This window comes from Mus caroli, chromosome 15 (genome assembly GCF_900094665.2).
Source record: "Mus caroli chromosome 15, CAROLI_EIJ_v1.1, whole genome shotgun sequence".
In the NCBI taxonomy this organism is placed as follows: Eukaryota; Metazoa; Chordata; class Mammalia; order Rodentia; family Muridae; genus Mus; species Mus caroli.
In genome coordinates, this window is record NC_034584.1 from 23630680 (window position 1) to 23647031 (window position 16352).

Consider the following 16352-nt stretch of genomic DNA (forward strand, 5'->3'; position numbering starts at 1 on the left):
CATCTTCATCACAGCGGGCCCCGCAGCAATCTCAGCCTGCGTTTTGTGATTTCAGATGACTAACTGAAGGCTCCGTTCCCGTTCCCTAGATTAAAGCATCATAAATACAGCTTTGGCTAATGATTTGCAATCACAGACTTCTGTGACTTAGTTCTTAAGAAGCTAACTTTCGTCCTCTGTTGAAACACCCTGGAGCTTTATTAGACTGTGGCACGAATTCTCTTTTGTCATTATAGGGTAATGATTATGATCAGAAGTAACCTAACTAACTGTCAGATATGCCTGGCAGATTCTAAAGGCAGGGCCATAGCTGATCTTGAAGACCATGGTGCTGGGACCCCCTCTTGCTCTCTGTTGCTTTCTTTCCCATCATCCTTATTCAGTACAGAGCAGCCATCCTGACTTTCAGCCTCCCTAGGCAGTATGGCCTTTATCAGCATCTGAGAACACATCCCTGAAGCAATCCAGCTCCAGGTTCACAGGGAAAGGTTTGGGTGACAGCTTTAGAGGTAAATGCACAGCCTAGAGCCCATCAGTTGTGGGGTCATGTGATGAATAAAGGGCAGATGGGACACCTTGGGGATAATCAAGAAGGATCTTTGTTATTAGGAAATAGGAGTCAGGGAAGATAAGGAGGGAGACAACTTGGCAGTTTTCTGCCACATTAACATGCAGAATTCTTTTGCCCAGAGGAGATATAGGGGCATATTTTTCTTTATAGGAATAAGATCTGGATGGGGAGATGGCAAAGTCTGTGAAGTGCTTTCCTTGCAAGTGTAAACACCTGAATGTGAGTCCCAGAACTTATGTACACACATATGGGTACACATATACATACATATTAATATATATTTAATATATATTAATATATATATTTAAAGCTAGGTATGGTGGTCTAGGTTTGTAAATTCAGCAGTATGGAGGTGGGGACAGAAGGATCCTTGGGACTCTCTGGCCAGTAATATTGCTTACTTGGTGAATTTTAAGCCAGTGAGAGATTCTGTCTCCACAAAAGGTGGATAGTTACTGATACACAATACCCAAAGTCATTCTTTGGTTTTTCACACACAAATATTAATCTGTGTACTCATTACACTCACAACACATTTGTGTTTGTATTTGCATCTGCACACATGAATATGCACACACACATATGCACACACACACACACACACACACACACACACACACACAGAGGCACACTTCCTCCTGAAGCAAGAGTGTAAAATGATCATTCTGCTTCCTTCCTTCTTCCTGAAATTTATCGTTTGAACTAAATGTGTGCAAATGGAGGGGGAATGCTGTGAGGTGTTTCGGGAGGAGCAAGTTCAAGGCAGAGGGAGATATACGACAGCCCCAGACACTTTTCTTTGACGTCTGTGAATTGATTTAATCCTAGAAAGTGGGCGCTCTCCTTGCTCTCAGTACTCAGAGGGGAACCGAATGCCTCTCTAAGTCACGCTTGCATCTAGGTGCTTCTCTAGAGAGTCTACCACGCGACTGCAGCTCTTCTGTGGATGTAGATAGACGCTGAGCATCTAGAGGGAGGGATTGTATTCTGTTTCAACTCCTTAAGAAGAAGATGTAGAATTATTAAAAAACAAACAAACAAGCAACTCAGAAGCCTCTGCAGTGGCGTGTCAGGCTTCCAAACTGCACACGGTGAAAGGAGAAAGATACGCCTTAGAAAGCGAGTTTACCCTCACTGCTCACACGGGTACGCTTTACATGGGAGCATGCATGAACTTAGAGAAGAGGCATGGTCGTAGAATCAAAAGCGAAGGGGAAGAGTGGGTGTGGCATCAAAAATGGTGAGGGAGGAGGGAAAATGATCCACGGTAAATGAACAATATCCCGATCCTGTGTCTCAAACGAGAATTCAAAGGTAAAAAAGACAGTCCGATGGAAACTTCCGGGGGGCGGGGCAGGTCTACAACACAGCCTTAGAACTGGATCGCTCTTCTCCCTCACAGGACGGCCTGTGAGGCTGGGAGGAGATAACACTGTCTTCCTGTTTGTCTGGGGTTGAGAACTGGAGGCTGTGACTGATGTGAGTGAGAGTGAGGTATGAGTGAGTGGGCAAGCGAGTGGGCAAGTGGAAGCGATGAGAGGCACGGGGTCTTCCCTACAAAGTGAGTTCCAGGACAGCCAGGGCTATACAGAGAAACCCTGCCTCGAAAAACCAAAAACCAAAACCAAAACCAAAACCAAAACCAAAACCAAAACCAACCCGATTCTGAGTTTGGTTTACTGGTTAGTTGACCTCTGACCTCTTCATCCCTTTCGCCTTCTCTTTCCTTTAACTAATAATTTTCCACTTTGTCTTTTAAACAAATCCACTCTCTTGAATTCAACCTGCCTCTCTATAAAACCGGAGTAAAAATACCCAAATGCCCACGGCTCTGAATGGGGTAGGTAGGCTGACGGATCTCAGGGGTAAGGAATGAGGCAGGGTTTATGGGGAATGAATGTGGGGTTTCGGGGGACCGGGAATGATTGGGATGAGAACTCTTTTGGCGAGGGGTGGAAGCCTGTGGTCCTGTCCTGACTTAGGTTTGTGCTGGCACAGGACGGGCAGGCAGTGTTGTGAAACCAAGCGCCCAGGTGTCTTCACAGAAGTGGTGAGTGATTCCACCTGCCAAGTGAACATGCTTTTTTTAAAAATTAGAAGCAATACACCAATTTTCCAAGTTTTAGTTACAATTATATTTATGTCATAATCCAAACTGAATAGAAGACTAGTAACAAACATATTATACTCATTTTTAATGCAATCTTTTAAGGCACAAATTCGATTAATAGCAAAAAACGTATGAGGTTCTCAGGACAGCTAGGCCTCTCTGGCTTCTGGACACTTATTTTCCTTTTCAGCTCATTCATTTTCTGTTATAATTTCCCCACCCTTTAGAAGAGGGTTGAAGAATGTGGATCTCTTGTCTTCTGTTGATAAGTAGAAAATCCTCATTGTTTCTCGATACTGTGACTCATATTTTTAATCTCAACCCTTGGGAGGTGGAGGCAGGAGGGCTGTAAATTTGAGTTTAGCCTGAGTCTCATAGGATGACCTGGTCTTAAAAAAATATCTTAGTGCTAGTTCATCGTTCCTTATAGAGTTTGGTTCTGTTTTCAGAATGACCTGCAGAGGTTCATGGACATCACATTTGAAAAGATTCCAAGCACGAGGCAAGCTCTAAGCACGCTGAAGAAATTCGAAAGGTAAAGGTTTGAAAAAACTTCCCAAGTCTGTCTCCTAAACTCAGGATAATGCGAGCACAGTTTAGCTTCTTTTTATAGCTTATCTTGCGTTGTAATTATAACTCTTATTATAACTTCGAATTATAATGTGAAGAAAAGCCTCTCTCCACAATCTGAGTCACAAGGTCACACGTTTTAAGTTTTCAGAGGCTGAAGAGGATTAATCCCTGGAAGGGATTAGCGGTTTGCTTCATCTCTGCCAGCAGAGAATACTCTTAGCTTTGAAGGAGGCTGCAGCTGCCCGTAGTAATACTGCCTAATGTCTGAATAATTTGACATAATTCTTTCCAGGTTAGTGGTTTTTGCCTTGTAAGGATTGATACTAATTTGACTCTATAAAACGCCTCACAAGTACTCCATTGCTTTCACTTGGACTGTTTTTAAATAAATGTTATCATATATATATATATATATATATATATATATATATATATATATATATATATATATATATATATATATATATATATATATATATATATATACACACACACACACACACACACATATATATAATCTTCATTAATTCAAAACTTTGTTCTTTTTTTGTGTGTGTGTTTCAATCAGGCTGAATATACCTAACCTTGGTATTGAGGAAAAATACCAAATAATTTTCCAGAATTTTGCGGCTGACATCGACACGATTTCTAAGCTATATACGAAACAGAAGTCCGATCCTCCCTTGGCTCGCAACCAGCCCCCCATAGCTGGGAAGATCTTGTGGGCCCGGCAGCTATTCCACAGGCTGGAGCAGCCAATGCAACTCTTCCAGCAGCATCCCTTTGTGCTGAGGACTGCGGAGGCCAAACCTGTGATCCGCAGCTATAACAGGATAGCTAAGGTCCTCTTGGAGTTTGAGGTCCTCTACCACAGGGCCTGGCTTCAGCAGGTGAATTCCTGAGTGGATGCTACTTAAGTAGTTTGTACTGTTCAGGCAGAGGAAATCCTCTTCTTGCATTTGACAGAGATATTTTGTAAATCAGTTTGGTTGAATTTAATAAACCAAAGTATATAATGTAGCCATGAAAGAAAATACTTATTAGCATTGAAAAACTCATAAGCTAGGTAATAGAAGCTTATTGTTTAATTTGTAATCTCTGTCAGTTAGGGTTTCTTTTCTTTACCCCTTAAAACAATTAAAAGATCCTGGTTAGGGTATAGTAGAGCATTGCTTAGCTTGCATGAGACATTGGGATTTATCCCTAGCAAACACACACACACACACACACACACTCAGGCACACACAGATACACATACTCAGACACACAAACACACACCGAGATACACACCTACCCACACAACACACACATACACACTCAGACATTTACACATATGCACACTCAGACACATACACTCACAGATACACACACATACAAAGACACATATACACACACTCAGACATGCACAGATATACACACAGACATGCAAACATACAGACACATATACACTGACGGGGGGGAGAGGGAGAGAGAGAGAGAGATTCTGAACGTGTTAGCAAATTCAAGTGTATCTGTTGAAGAACTCTTAAGCTTTATTTGGTTTTATTAATAGTGAATAAAGATGTAGCCCACAAATACTTGTGTTTCTTTGTATATTAGCAAGAAATAATAGTTGTGTATCTGTGTCCATTGAATTTCTAAATAAATAAAAAGCTGGGTTTGTAACTTTTATAACAAAATATAACTCATTAGGCATAAAGTGCTAAATATCTTTTTGGACCAATCTGTTTGATGTTCTGTAAGCTTCTAGTAGCTTATAGGCTATAAGCTTATAGACTTCCTGTTTATAGGCACCTCTTTCTTTAGGTTAGGGAAACTTTCCTATTAGCCTTAGGTTTAGTCTTTTCATAGTGTTCCAAATTCCCTGGGTGTTTTGTTTCAGAACTTTTAAAATTTAACCTTTTGAAATCACCGAGGCTTCTGCAGTGTCTACCTAAATGTCATGTGTGAGTTTCAAAAATGAAAAGAATACATTCAGTTGACTATGCAATATCACCACCAAGAACCTGAAGGGAATTTAGGAGAACAGTAGGTGACCCTAATGTCTGGGCTTTAGCAAGGTCAAGTCCAAGGGAGAATACTGAATAAGTGTTCACTAAAGCCCCGAAATGGTTTAGTCAGATACTGTGTGTACATTACACTCTTATACTAATAATGTTGACTTCTTCCCACAGATTGAAGAAATTCATGCAGGTCTTGAGGCTTCCTTATTGGTGAAGGCTCCAGGCACAGGGGAGTTGTTTGTGAACTTTGATCCTCAGATATTAGTCTTATTTAGAGAAACACAATGCATGTCCCAGCTGGGTCTACCTGTGTCACCGTTTGCAGCTGCCCTCTTCCAGAAGCGGGATATGTTCAAAAAGAATTTCAGTGACATGAAGGTAGAGCACATTTGCTTCCCCCTTGCTAGATGGCTCTAATGTACATTTATTCTTCTGTTTTATTTTTTCATTTGTTTTTATGTGCGTGAGCCCATGTGTGTATGTGCACATGGAGACCTAAGGTTGACGTCAACAATCATCTTTGATCACTCCCCCGCCTTACTCCTTGAGTCAGTGTCTATGAGTCAAGCCTGATGCTCACCAATATGACTAATATCTCTGGTTAACTTGCTGTGGGGATTTCCTGTTTCCATTGTCCAAGGCTGCAATTACAGGTGTGTTGACTTGTTTATATGGGTTCTTATGGACTGAATTCCAGCTCTTATGATTGAAGGTCTCAGCTTTAATTCTGACTGTTTTAGGAAGACATGGACAGGATGGTTTGGGGCTGAAATAAAAGGCATGGTTTCACTTATATTAAGTATTGTTCTTGTTTCTTGGTGGGTAGACAGTAATGGAATTTAACTGGGCTAAGCGTGCCAGTGAGAAGCCAATATTTGGTTGTGTAGCATTGATCCAGGATGGAGAATGAAGACAGTAGCTTGAGTAGAATGACCACAGAGTTTGGTTAGACAATAAAGGGTATGTCCATAGACATGTTAGGAAGGAACTCAAGGATTATTGAAGCAGGGCTACCATTCATGGCCAGTTTGTACTGAATACAACTTGCATAATAATATGCAGTGATTTTTGACTGTAAGCCTCATTTGTAGAGATGATAAAGGCTTGAAATAGCCTATTTTGTGGGCCCATTCAAATATGTGGTTCTTATCCTAAGTCCAAGATGACTTTTTGACATCCAGGTAGCCATGCTACCCATGCAATTAGATGTAGAAGTTTTGAATTCAGTAGAGCATTCACAGTTGGAGGTAAGCTTTTTAGAGGTAGCTTTCTAGACTGTAGCTAATATTAATGACCTTTTCCTGGATAAGACCTTTTAGGGAGGGACAGAGACAGAAGAGAGTAGAGGGCCATTGGGATAAACATAAAGTCATTCCAATATTACTGGGTCTAGTAGAAGTAGACAAGCCACAAAAAATAGGTGTGAACTTTGCGATAAGATTAAATCAAGTGTAAAGGAAGCCAAGAGTAAGGAAAGAATTACAGGGAAGGACTGACTACTCCTGACAAATATTGCTCAGAGGATGAAAAAGAAAAGTCCAAAGATACAGACTTGGTACCGGACCACATGCAAACTGTTACTAAAATGTCATAGAAAACCAGCTGAGGTGGTGTCTGCCGTAATCCTAGCACTGGAGAGTAGAGCAAGACCACCAGAAGTTTAGGATCATCCTTGACTTTGAGACAAATGTGAGGTCAGCCTAATATATGCAAGACCATGCCTCAAATCATGGTGATTAACATCGTATGATGGCACTATGATCGTGCACTTACATAGTGCCTTGTGATTTAAGCCTCTCTCATTTTCTCCCTCCCTACCGCTCTTCCTTCTCCTCTCCCTCCTTCACTTCAATGCACTGCAGATTGCATACGAAGCTGTGTGCATGCTAACAATGCTCTGCCACTCAGCTCTGTCCTCAGATCACCCTTCACGCCTGGAATTCAGACTGGTCTTGAACTTCTGGTTCATCTGTTTCAGTCTTTCTAGTAGCTGGGACTACAGACTTCTCCCTCCATTCTCAGTTCCTTTAAAGCCTTTTCATGGCAATTACTTAGTGTTGATTTTCTTACTACCATGTGAGATACATGGGGCAAAATACCATGTGGCTCATAGAAATTGTCAGAATCAATATTTCATAGCTAAGTGACAGAATCAGGACCAGAACCCAGAATTGTTCTTTATTGTCTTCTCACTACTCTCATTGTGTTAAAAAGTTAAAATCAGCCAGGGACAGATATTGTTCTAATCTGGACCCATAAAACACTAGTCAGCATGTTTTTATTCTCTTCACATTCTTTTGGGTCAGAAGAAAAATCCACCAGGCCACTTTACGTATTTATAAGAGCAATGCTTTCCTAAGAAACACACACACACACACACACACACACACTACTACTACTACTACTACTAATTTTCCCTACAGAGTCTTTCTCTGTTGCAGGTAACACACAACTTCAAAATATAGGAGCTTTTAGCAAACTTTTCATGGTTCTGTGCTAAAGGGTTTGAGCGGGTGTTGAATGTTGTATTCAGCTGGGATTGCAGACTGAGACTTCTCTATAAGAATTTCTGGTGTGGACTCCCCAGGCTAGAATACCTTATACCACTAGGAGCTAGGGCTACACTAAATAAAAGGGCCACATGGTCTCAATGGCAGCTCAGACAGCTCAGATGTCTCACAGGATCTTTCTGTTGACCCCTCCCACTTGGTTCTCTGAATACACACCCAGAGTCAGTGAAGGGTGCATAGGCCCAACTCCATGAGAGGAGTTGTGTAAAAGCCGCTACCGTTCCAACCAAAGTGTGAGCAAGCAAATTGCTATCTGGTTGGCATTTATGATGTCTTAGAGATGGAGTGAGTTAGAAGTCCCTGTGTGACATGGCTAGCTGGTGAATGCAGACTTATTGGGGAACTTGAGTCACATAAAGCTCTCCCTAGCTTCACAGTTACTGTACTGGGAATCTAGAATCTAACAGTTTCTACAGATATGCAAATGTATCTGACTGTTTGCTTTGTTCATCTTTTTTCTTGGAATATATTTGAAACTGCCAAGAGATGAGCTTGCGTGGGTTGTAGTGTGGTATATAGACTGTGAAACCAACAAATCCGGACCCAAAGCATTATCTCTGGGTGAATGACTACCTCCTAAGCCTCAGTTTCTCATTGATAAAAGGGACACAGATGGTACTTCCTGGGCTTAAAAGATTAAAGGTGAAGAGTAGAAAGCCTGCAGGATGCAGATCCTAAGGCCCATTTCCCCCACAATAGAATAAGTAATGGACATTGAAAAAAGAAAAGAGCAGTGAGCAGTGGCTAAAAGCTTTAGGAAACTCAGAAGCATCCGCTAATAGGATCATCAAGTGTAAGCTTTATTTTTCAAGTAGCTTTTGTGGAGAATGAAAGGGTCTTATGGAAACCATAGAAAAGCATTATAGAAAGTTTGAGCTCATTTGGGAGATGTTAGGTTTAACTGCCTTCTCAAAGCCTGCCAGGACTCCCTATACCCTTCTGACAGGGTCTGTACATTTATGAATATTAGTGTGACACTGCTATATATAGAATTTGGCAAAGGTATTCACCAGGGATCATGTACACCAATGAAAACATTTTTGGCAGACAATCATCTAATATCATTGTAATACCAATAGTTTCTGTACAAGCAAGAGTTTATTTTTATATTTATTTATTTATTTATTTATTTATTTATTTATTTATTTATTTGAGACAGGGTTTCTCTGTATAGCCCTGGCTGTCCTGGAACTCACTCTGTAGACCAGGCTGGCCTCTGCCTCCTAAGCTGGGATTAAAGGCATGGTGCCACCACACCAGGCACAAGTATGAATGTAAAACTGCCTTTAACAAGCACATTGATGTGCTATTGAAGGAGTGTGCACTATCAGGTGTATTTGAGAAGAACAGAATAGGAGATGACCTTGACTTTTCATGGAGAACTCAACCCCTTCCTCCCATTTCAGATCACAAATTCCTTTTCTGATAACAAGTAATGGGTTAGTCAAAGAGATGCTGATTGATCATGTCCTGTGTTGTAGATAATATTTCAAGGAAATTAGAAAAACCAGGTTAAAAATCTTTATCTTTGTATTCTTTATGCAGTTTCTCTTGACTTATGATGAGGTTGAAAGTACTGTAAGTAAATCATAATTCATTTATTGCATTTAAGTGACCACCGTGGCTTAGCCTGCTCTGCCTTGAGCGTGCCCACTGTTTTAGCCAAGTGATAGTATTTAGAGCCATGTGAAATCAACACTGGTTCTTGACTCTTCCTCTACCGTATGGGGCTTGCATCCAGATTTGGTTGATAGTTCTGTCTAGCAATGGCTTTCATGATACAGAGAACTGTGGTGGTGAATATGGTCTACAGGAGATGCTCAAAGAGCAGGATGTGCCCTGTTCCATTAAAACCAGAATGAGCGAGCCCTCTGAGGCACTGTTATACTGTTCCTGTAACTTTACATAGTTTAGAAAAGTTACTGGACTTTTCTCATTTTGGGCTGGGTAGATGCCAAGAAATGATCCTCAATTTCATTTTGATTCTCAATTCTATCTTACTGGGTTAGGATTTGGTGGGCGTGGAGAAAGTATGTATCAGTCATCTGTTTTATTTTGTTTGCAACACTTTTCCTGCCAGGATGTTAGATCACAAGAGTTTGACCAAAATCAAAAGTTATCTCTCTTAGGTAAAATTACTAATAGATATTAAAAGTGACTCGGAAACTGGCTACTTAACCACATTCCATTGCAGATGATGCTGTCTGAATACCAGAGAGTGAAGTCGAAAATGCCTCCTGCCATTGAGCAGTTGATGTTTCCGCACCTGGCTAGAGTGGATGAAGCCCTCCAGCCGGGCCTGGCTGTCCTGACTTGGACGTCCCTGAATATTGGGGCCTATTTAGAAAATGCCTTTGCAAAGATCAGTGAGTGTGTCTACAAGCTTTTTACTCCTCAGTTTCAAGAGCTTGGTTCTTATTGCCCACTAGATAATTTGTTATTAAATATTCTGTTCTAAATAATGAAATGAGAAATAAGGCTCAAAAGTCCCACAGTGAACAACAGCTAAGTATAAGGAGTCCAGGAATTTCTTAGAAACTCTAAATATTTGTTATTTACTTTTATTCCCTGAGGTTTTTCCATGTAATTTTGTTGACTCTTATTTGCAATTTTTAGTATCCAAATGATTTTTAAGGCCATTTAACTTCTGTGCTAATTTTTAAATCTCTCTCCTTCCTTTTGCCACCTCTCTCTCTTTTCATCTTCTCCTCTTCCTATTCTTCCTCATTATCCTTATGTCTTAGATCGAACTCAGAGCTCTGTGTACATACAGTAAACAACTGCTCTACCCCTGAGCTCTCCTGCAGACTCCTCAGCAGTTTAGGGGATCTAGTTTTGGATGCAGCAAAGTGCTGAAGGACAGGGCATTTGGAATGAGAAGGGTTTAAGCAAGTGTTGGTTTTCTGTAACTAGGGAGCAGTGCTTAAAACATATGTAAGAAGTCACACTCTGTTGGATCCTGTTTCCCAGAATAAGCCAGCAATGCCGCAAACAAAAAACAACAAACAAAACAAAACAAACAGAAAAATGGGGTTCAAAAAGAGCTACAAAAAAGTCCATCTGGATGTTAAACAGTTGGAAATATTTGTTTTTACATAAGGTTTTCACAGTCTTTCACTGTCCAAAAGTGAACTCTTTCATGAGATACTTCCCAGAGTTCATAGGTGCCTTCTAGAACATACTAGCTCTATATCTCCTATGTAAAAAGGGACATACAGACTGGAACAAAATGGTAGAATATTTTTTTAATAAAAATTTATTCACTTAGTATATGTAGTACATTGTAGCTGTCTTCAGACATACCAGAAGAGGGCATCAGATCTCATTACAGATTGTGGTGAGCCATCATGTGGTTGCTGGGAATTGGACTTAGGACCTCCAGAAGAACAGTCAGTGCTCTTAACTGCTGAGCCATCTCTCCAGCCTGGATTTTTTTTTTAAATGAGAATTTTTTATTCTTTCCCCCAAACTAGTGTTATCTGTCATTTCTTCTTCATGACCCAGCTTTGTCTGTGTTTTATAGCCTGGGATAAGATCTTTGCTCTGACTACATTATCTCAGGTCCACCTTCTCCCAGGGCCTCTGTTGTACTGATGGCTGGGACCAGAGGTTCTGTATTGTACAAGTCTCCCAGTGGTGTAACTCAATTCCATCTTTCTCCTAAGCTGACTGCAAAGGGCTTAAATCCCAGCCTATTTCTTCTTCTGTTTCTTTTCTGTCAATCTGGTGTTGGAAGTGCTCTAGTACTTACAGAATCCTAATTGCATAATTTATATCACTTCACTTCTCTGACCTTTTTCCTGACCCATTTTATCACGTTACTTCTTCTCTGGGTTGCGTTTTCTTGGGATTCCCTTCTAGGTAACTCCTGTGATACTCTCTGTCTCTCTTTGTATGTCTCTGTCTCTCTTTGTATGTCTCTGTCTCTCTTTGTATGCCTCCGTCTCTTTGTCTCCCCTGAAATATTGGCTTATTGATAACTTTAATAACTAGGATCTTGTCTTCTCAGTACATGTCTTACTGCACCTTCCAAATAACTATATACTACTTAATATGTGCTAATTTAGCAAGCACATTTTAATCAAGAATATTTGAGGAGCAAGCTAATAAGCAGTACTTGCCCATAACTTTTGCTTCAGTTCCTCCACCCAGCTTCCTGTCTTTTTCTTTGTTTGTTTGGTTGGTTTGGTTTTTTGAGACAAGGTTTCTCTGTGTAGTCCTGGCTGTCTTGGAACTCACTCTGTAGACCAGCTGGCTTTGAACTCAGAAATCTGCCTGCCCCTGCCTCCCAAGTGCTGGGACTAAAGGCGTGCGCCACCACTGCCCAGCCCAGCTTCCTGTCTTAAGTTCCCTGGATAATGGACTACAAGCTCTTAGATGAAATAAACCCTGACCTCTTAAGTTGCTTTTGGTCATGATGTTTATCGCAGCCGTAGAAAACCTACCTAAGACAGTTGCATACTTTTCCTTGCTTAAGTGGGAACTAGTTTCAAACATAAAATTTAACAGAGTTGTTTTTGCATATCTATGAAGTGTATTTTAGGCCCACTAGAGTTTGCAATGGGATAGGGAAAGGTGCAAAATTAGATAGCCATCGCATTAGGAGGGTGGAGAAAGCTATGTACTAGTTTTTAAAAGGATCCTCAATTTAAAGGTTAGAGAGGAACAATCCGGAGATGCTAAACGGCATCTAGTGTTGAACAGATAGAAGCAATAAAGATGACTTTCCTTGCCTCAAAACCAATATTCTTTCCAAAGTAGCTCTCCGTAGGAAATATAACAAGAGTAAATGAGCTAAAATCTCTAAGGAGGCATTTATAAGGTATATAAAGCCTTCATAGTGAGAGTTATCACAATCAAATTAGAACAGGCTGCTAAGGTAGTCTTTAGCAGTATTTTCCCTAGAGAGGAATTAGGATTAGAGCATTAGCAATTTGGATATTTTATTAGATGCTAGCTAGAGAGAAGTAGATAGGGTCTAAAGAAATCCTAATTCTCTTTTTAAAATTGTGTTTTCTTTTTATAACTTAAACAAAGAAGATAATGAAGAACAAAATTGAGCATCATTCTAGATATAGCCATTGTAGTTGGGCACTTCCTGGTCCACAGTTCTCTGTACTTTGACCATTTGTGGCTTCCTATGATGCTCTCAATTTGCTGCTTAGAGAAGCTGCTTTCATGAGATTAAACAAACTGTCTTAAGTCTCAAGAACGGTTAGATTCTTCATTGGAATACGTGAGCCAACACAATCACAGGGGTCAGAAATCCAAAGAGTCTCATGGCTAAAATCAAAGCATCTTCAGAGAAGGTTCTTCCCAGAAACTCTACAGAGTAACCTTTCTGGATTTTACTGGCTTCCTACATCTGTAGGGAATGATCATGTATGCTCAGAGCTAGCTGTGTCTCATGGCCAACCTGTTTTCTCTCGGCCCTTCTCCATCCATAGTTGTGTTCTTCTCTATCTCAGTTTAACCTTTCACAGCTTCCTCTTGTAAGGTCCTTATGACAACTCTGCCTACATAATCCAGAAGTCTCCTAATCTCAAGGTACTTAATACGGTTGCAAAGTCCCCTTTGTCCTGTAAGGCAATATTCCGAGAGGATTAGGGGTCTCCTTGGCAATTTTTTTTCAACTTTTCACAAATGTCTTTGAAGTTGTTGTGAAGAATCAGGGAAACACAAGATTTCTGTTGTGTGCACTCACTTAAGCAGAAGTGTTGGTTCTTTATGCATTGAATAATATCAGGAAGAATCAACTGGCATATTGAGCACTTGCCTGAATGAATTGGCTTGAAAATTATTGAACTTTAGGTAGTGAAGGTATGGATTTAAGGAAGAGTCAAAAGTAGCAGAATTTCATTTCAATCACAGTTATGGAAGGCTCCCTTTGGAATGGGTGCTGACAGAAAGGTTCAAGATGTAATGATGGAAACATGAATTATCAAAGGAGCAGACACAAACATGGCAAACATGATGCGCATAAAGATGGGAGAATGATCAGGCCATAGGGAATCTAGGACCAGGGAACTCTTTCCATGCAGTCACGGTGCCCTCCTGAGAAGATGAATCAGAGCCTAGCAGACTGGGGAGCTGGAAACTGTTAAAGGAGGAACAGTCTACAACAGCCACATGTGTAACAGCCAAAAGTACCAAGGACACTATGTTGCTTATAATAAGAATGACCCTCATAGGCTCGTGCATTTGAATGAAAGCATTCACATTTTTTTTTTTAATATAGTTGGCCATAGTTGGTGGAACTGTTTGGGAAGGATTGGGAAATGTGACCTTTTTTGGAGGTGTCTCACTGAGGCTGGGTTTGGAGGTTTCAGAAACCCATGGCATTCCTAGCATGCTTTCTGTGCCCCCCTCTGACTAGAGCATGTGTCTCAATATGCAAGCTCTTAGCTACTGCTCCAGCACTATTCCTGACTACCTTTTTTCCATGTTCCCCACCACGATAATCACCAACCCACTCTCTGAAACTGTAAGAAAGCCCTCCCTTTCTTCTATAAGTTGCTGTGGTCATAGTGTCTTTTTACAGTAATAGAAAGGTAACTAAGACAAACATGTATAACCTATGCATCTTTAACCCTGACGTCCCTGCTATCAACCAATCTTGTGTCCATGTCTGAGGAAATGCTTCACTAATCTATCATTTTGCTTTTTTCCCAAAGAGGACCTGGAGCTGCTGCTTGACCGGGTCAATGACTTGATTGAGTTCCGCATCCATGCCATCCTGGAGGAAATGAGTAACATGGCTCTTTGTCAGCTGCCTCAGGATGATCCCCTGACTTGTGAAGAATTCCTCCAAATGACAAAGGTTAGCAGAACACTGATTTAAAAAAAGAAAAAAAAAACTTTCTGGAATTAAGGTTTTAAAATATAAAAGGAATATTTGAAGCATAAATTAGGAATGAAAAAAAAAATCTTCCTCTCCATGATAGATGTGATTCAAATGTAGAGCCATCTGACAAAAGGAAGATAAAGAAAATGCTATCGCAGCAGCTACTGATAATTTACCTCCTTTCAGATCAGCTAGAGGGGGCGTTGCTGTGATATATGTTTCTAATTTTTCTATGTTTTATGGAGGGCAGAGTTATTTTTCTTTTTCTGAAGAGCTTCAGTAAGCAAGGGTTAATTATGAAGTAGCTGGGCGCAGCTTCTGGGCAAGCTGTCTTCCTCAAGCACCTCCCTAGAGCTCTTTCAATACCAGTATTGTGTAGCATAGAGTTCTGGACTCCTTCCCAGCAACACTGGGAAATATCAGAGGCTTGTGTTTAAACTACTCAGAGCAGAGACGGTATTTACAGGTTTATGACACATCAATATATGAAAAGAATCCCCTCAGAAGGTCTCCATGATTTCCCAAACATCCTTGCAAATGGAGTGCTTTCTTTTTACATGAGGACCAAGCTACTGTCAGAGAGGATCTATACTTTTCAGGAATGACACATTGGCTTTATTTACAACATTCCCTGTGGGTATTCTGGTGATAGGCACTCTTCAATAGTGGCTTTATTATTGTTGGTCAGTAATGCTTACTGGAGGACCCATGACATCCCTGTCAGCTTGAAGCTGCACTAGAGATGGGACTTATCACCGAGACAGAGTGAAAGCCACAGTTAGATAATGCAGGAGGCAGGTAGAGTCTGGAGGAAACCTTGCACAACCTTTCTCTTTCTAGTGGGGACTCATGGGAAACTCTTTTTACTCACCTGTCTGTTAACAATTAAACTATGGCAATTCAAGAGCAAGCTTTTTGCCCAGGGAAGTTCAATGCTTGACTGCTTGACACTAAAAAGTTCTTTTTAAAAAAAATTTAAATCTTACTTTATATCATCTGCATGTGTGTATGTGTGTGTGTGTGTGTGTGTGTGTGTGTGTGTGTGTGTGTGAGTGTGTGTAGGGGGGGCATACACAGAGGGCATCAGGTTTCTGGAGCTGAACTCTTATGTCCTCTCTTGGCCTGAACTCTGAACTCTGGAAGATCAACAAGCCTTCTTATCCACTGAGCCATTCCCTCCATCCCCAATGCTATGAGTTTTTATTGGCTTCTGTCACCATGACACACTCTGCTTTACACGAAAAGGCTCAGAGTCTTAGAAGGAATGGAGTATATTTGGTATAAACCATGCTCTTTACAGAAGTATTCTAGTCACAGAATCCATGTTTCTCAGCCAGTCAGCAGTGAGAACCCACCTGAGTCTGCTCTCTGTGGAAGAGGAGGGTTTCACACTCACAGGCAACCCTTTAAGAGGACCAGGCATTTGGTGTTAAAACCTTTGTGCTTTATTTGGTAAACTGCAATCTACATTAGGGTTGCCCACATTTTAGAATTCTGTTTGCCCGTCTCACAAAGCTTTTTAAATTTTTTTCCTGCTGGTTTTTAAGTTCCCTCCTCATCATAAGAGAGAGCACTCAGTTCTGTGGTTTATGTCAAGTTTTATATTTTAAAAATAGAGAAATAAGCATTTATACCAATCGTATCACCATTGGTTTTTATGATTTTCATGACTCTTATTGTA

General features: G+C 40.6%; 1 protein-coding gene across 1 annotated transcript in view; it reads left to right on the plus strand.

Moving 5' to 3' along the window:
- The window catches only part of Dnah5 (dynein axonemal heavy chain 5), a 249534-nt gene that overhangs the window by 38721 nt on the left and 194461 nt on the right, over positions 1–16352 (plus strand). The window contains exons 13-17 of the mRNA XM_021183130.1: positions 3131–3216; positions 3823–4144; positions 5429–5635; positions 10022–10193; positions 14502–14647. Coding sequence (XP_021038789.1) covers positions 3131–3216; positions 3823–4144; positions 5429–5635; positions 10022–10193; positions 14502–14647 — 933 coding nt within the window. The remainder of the gene's footprint in view (positions 1–3130; positions 3217–3822; positions 4145–5428; positions 5636–10021; positions 10194–14501; positions 14648–16352) is intronic.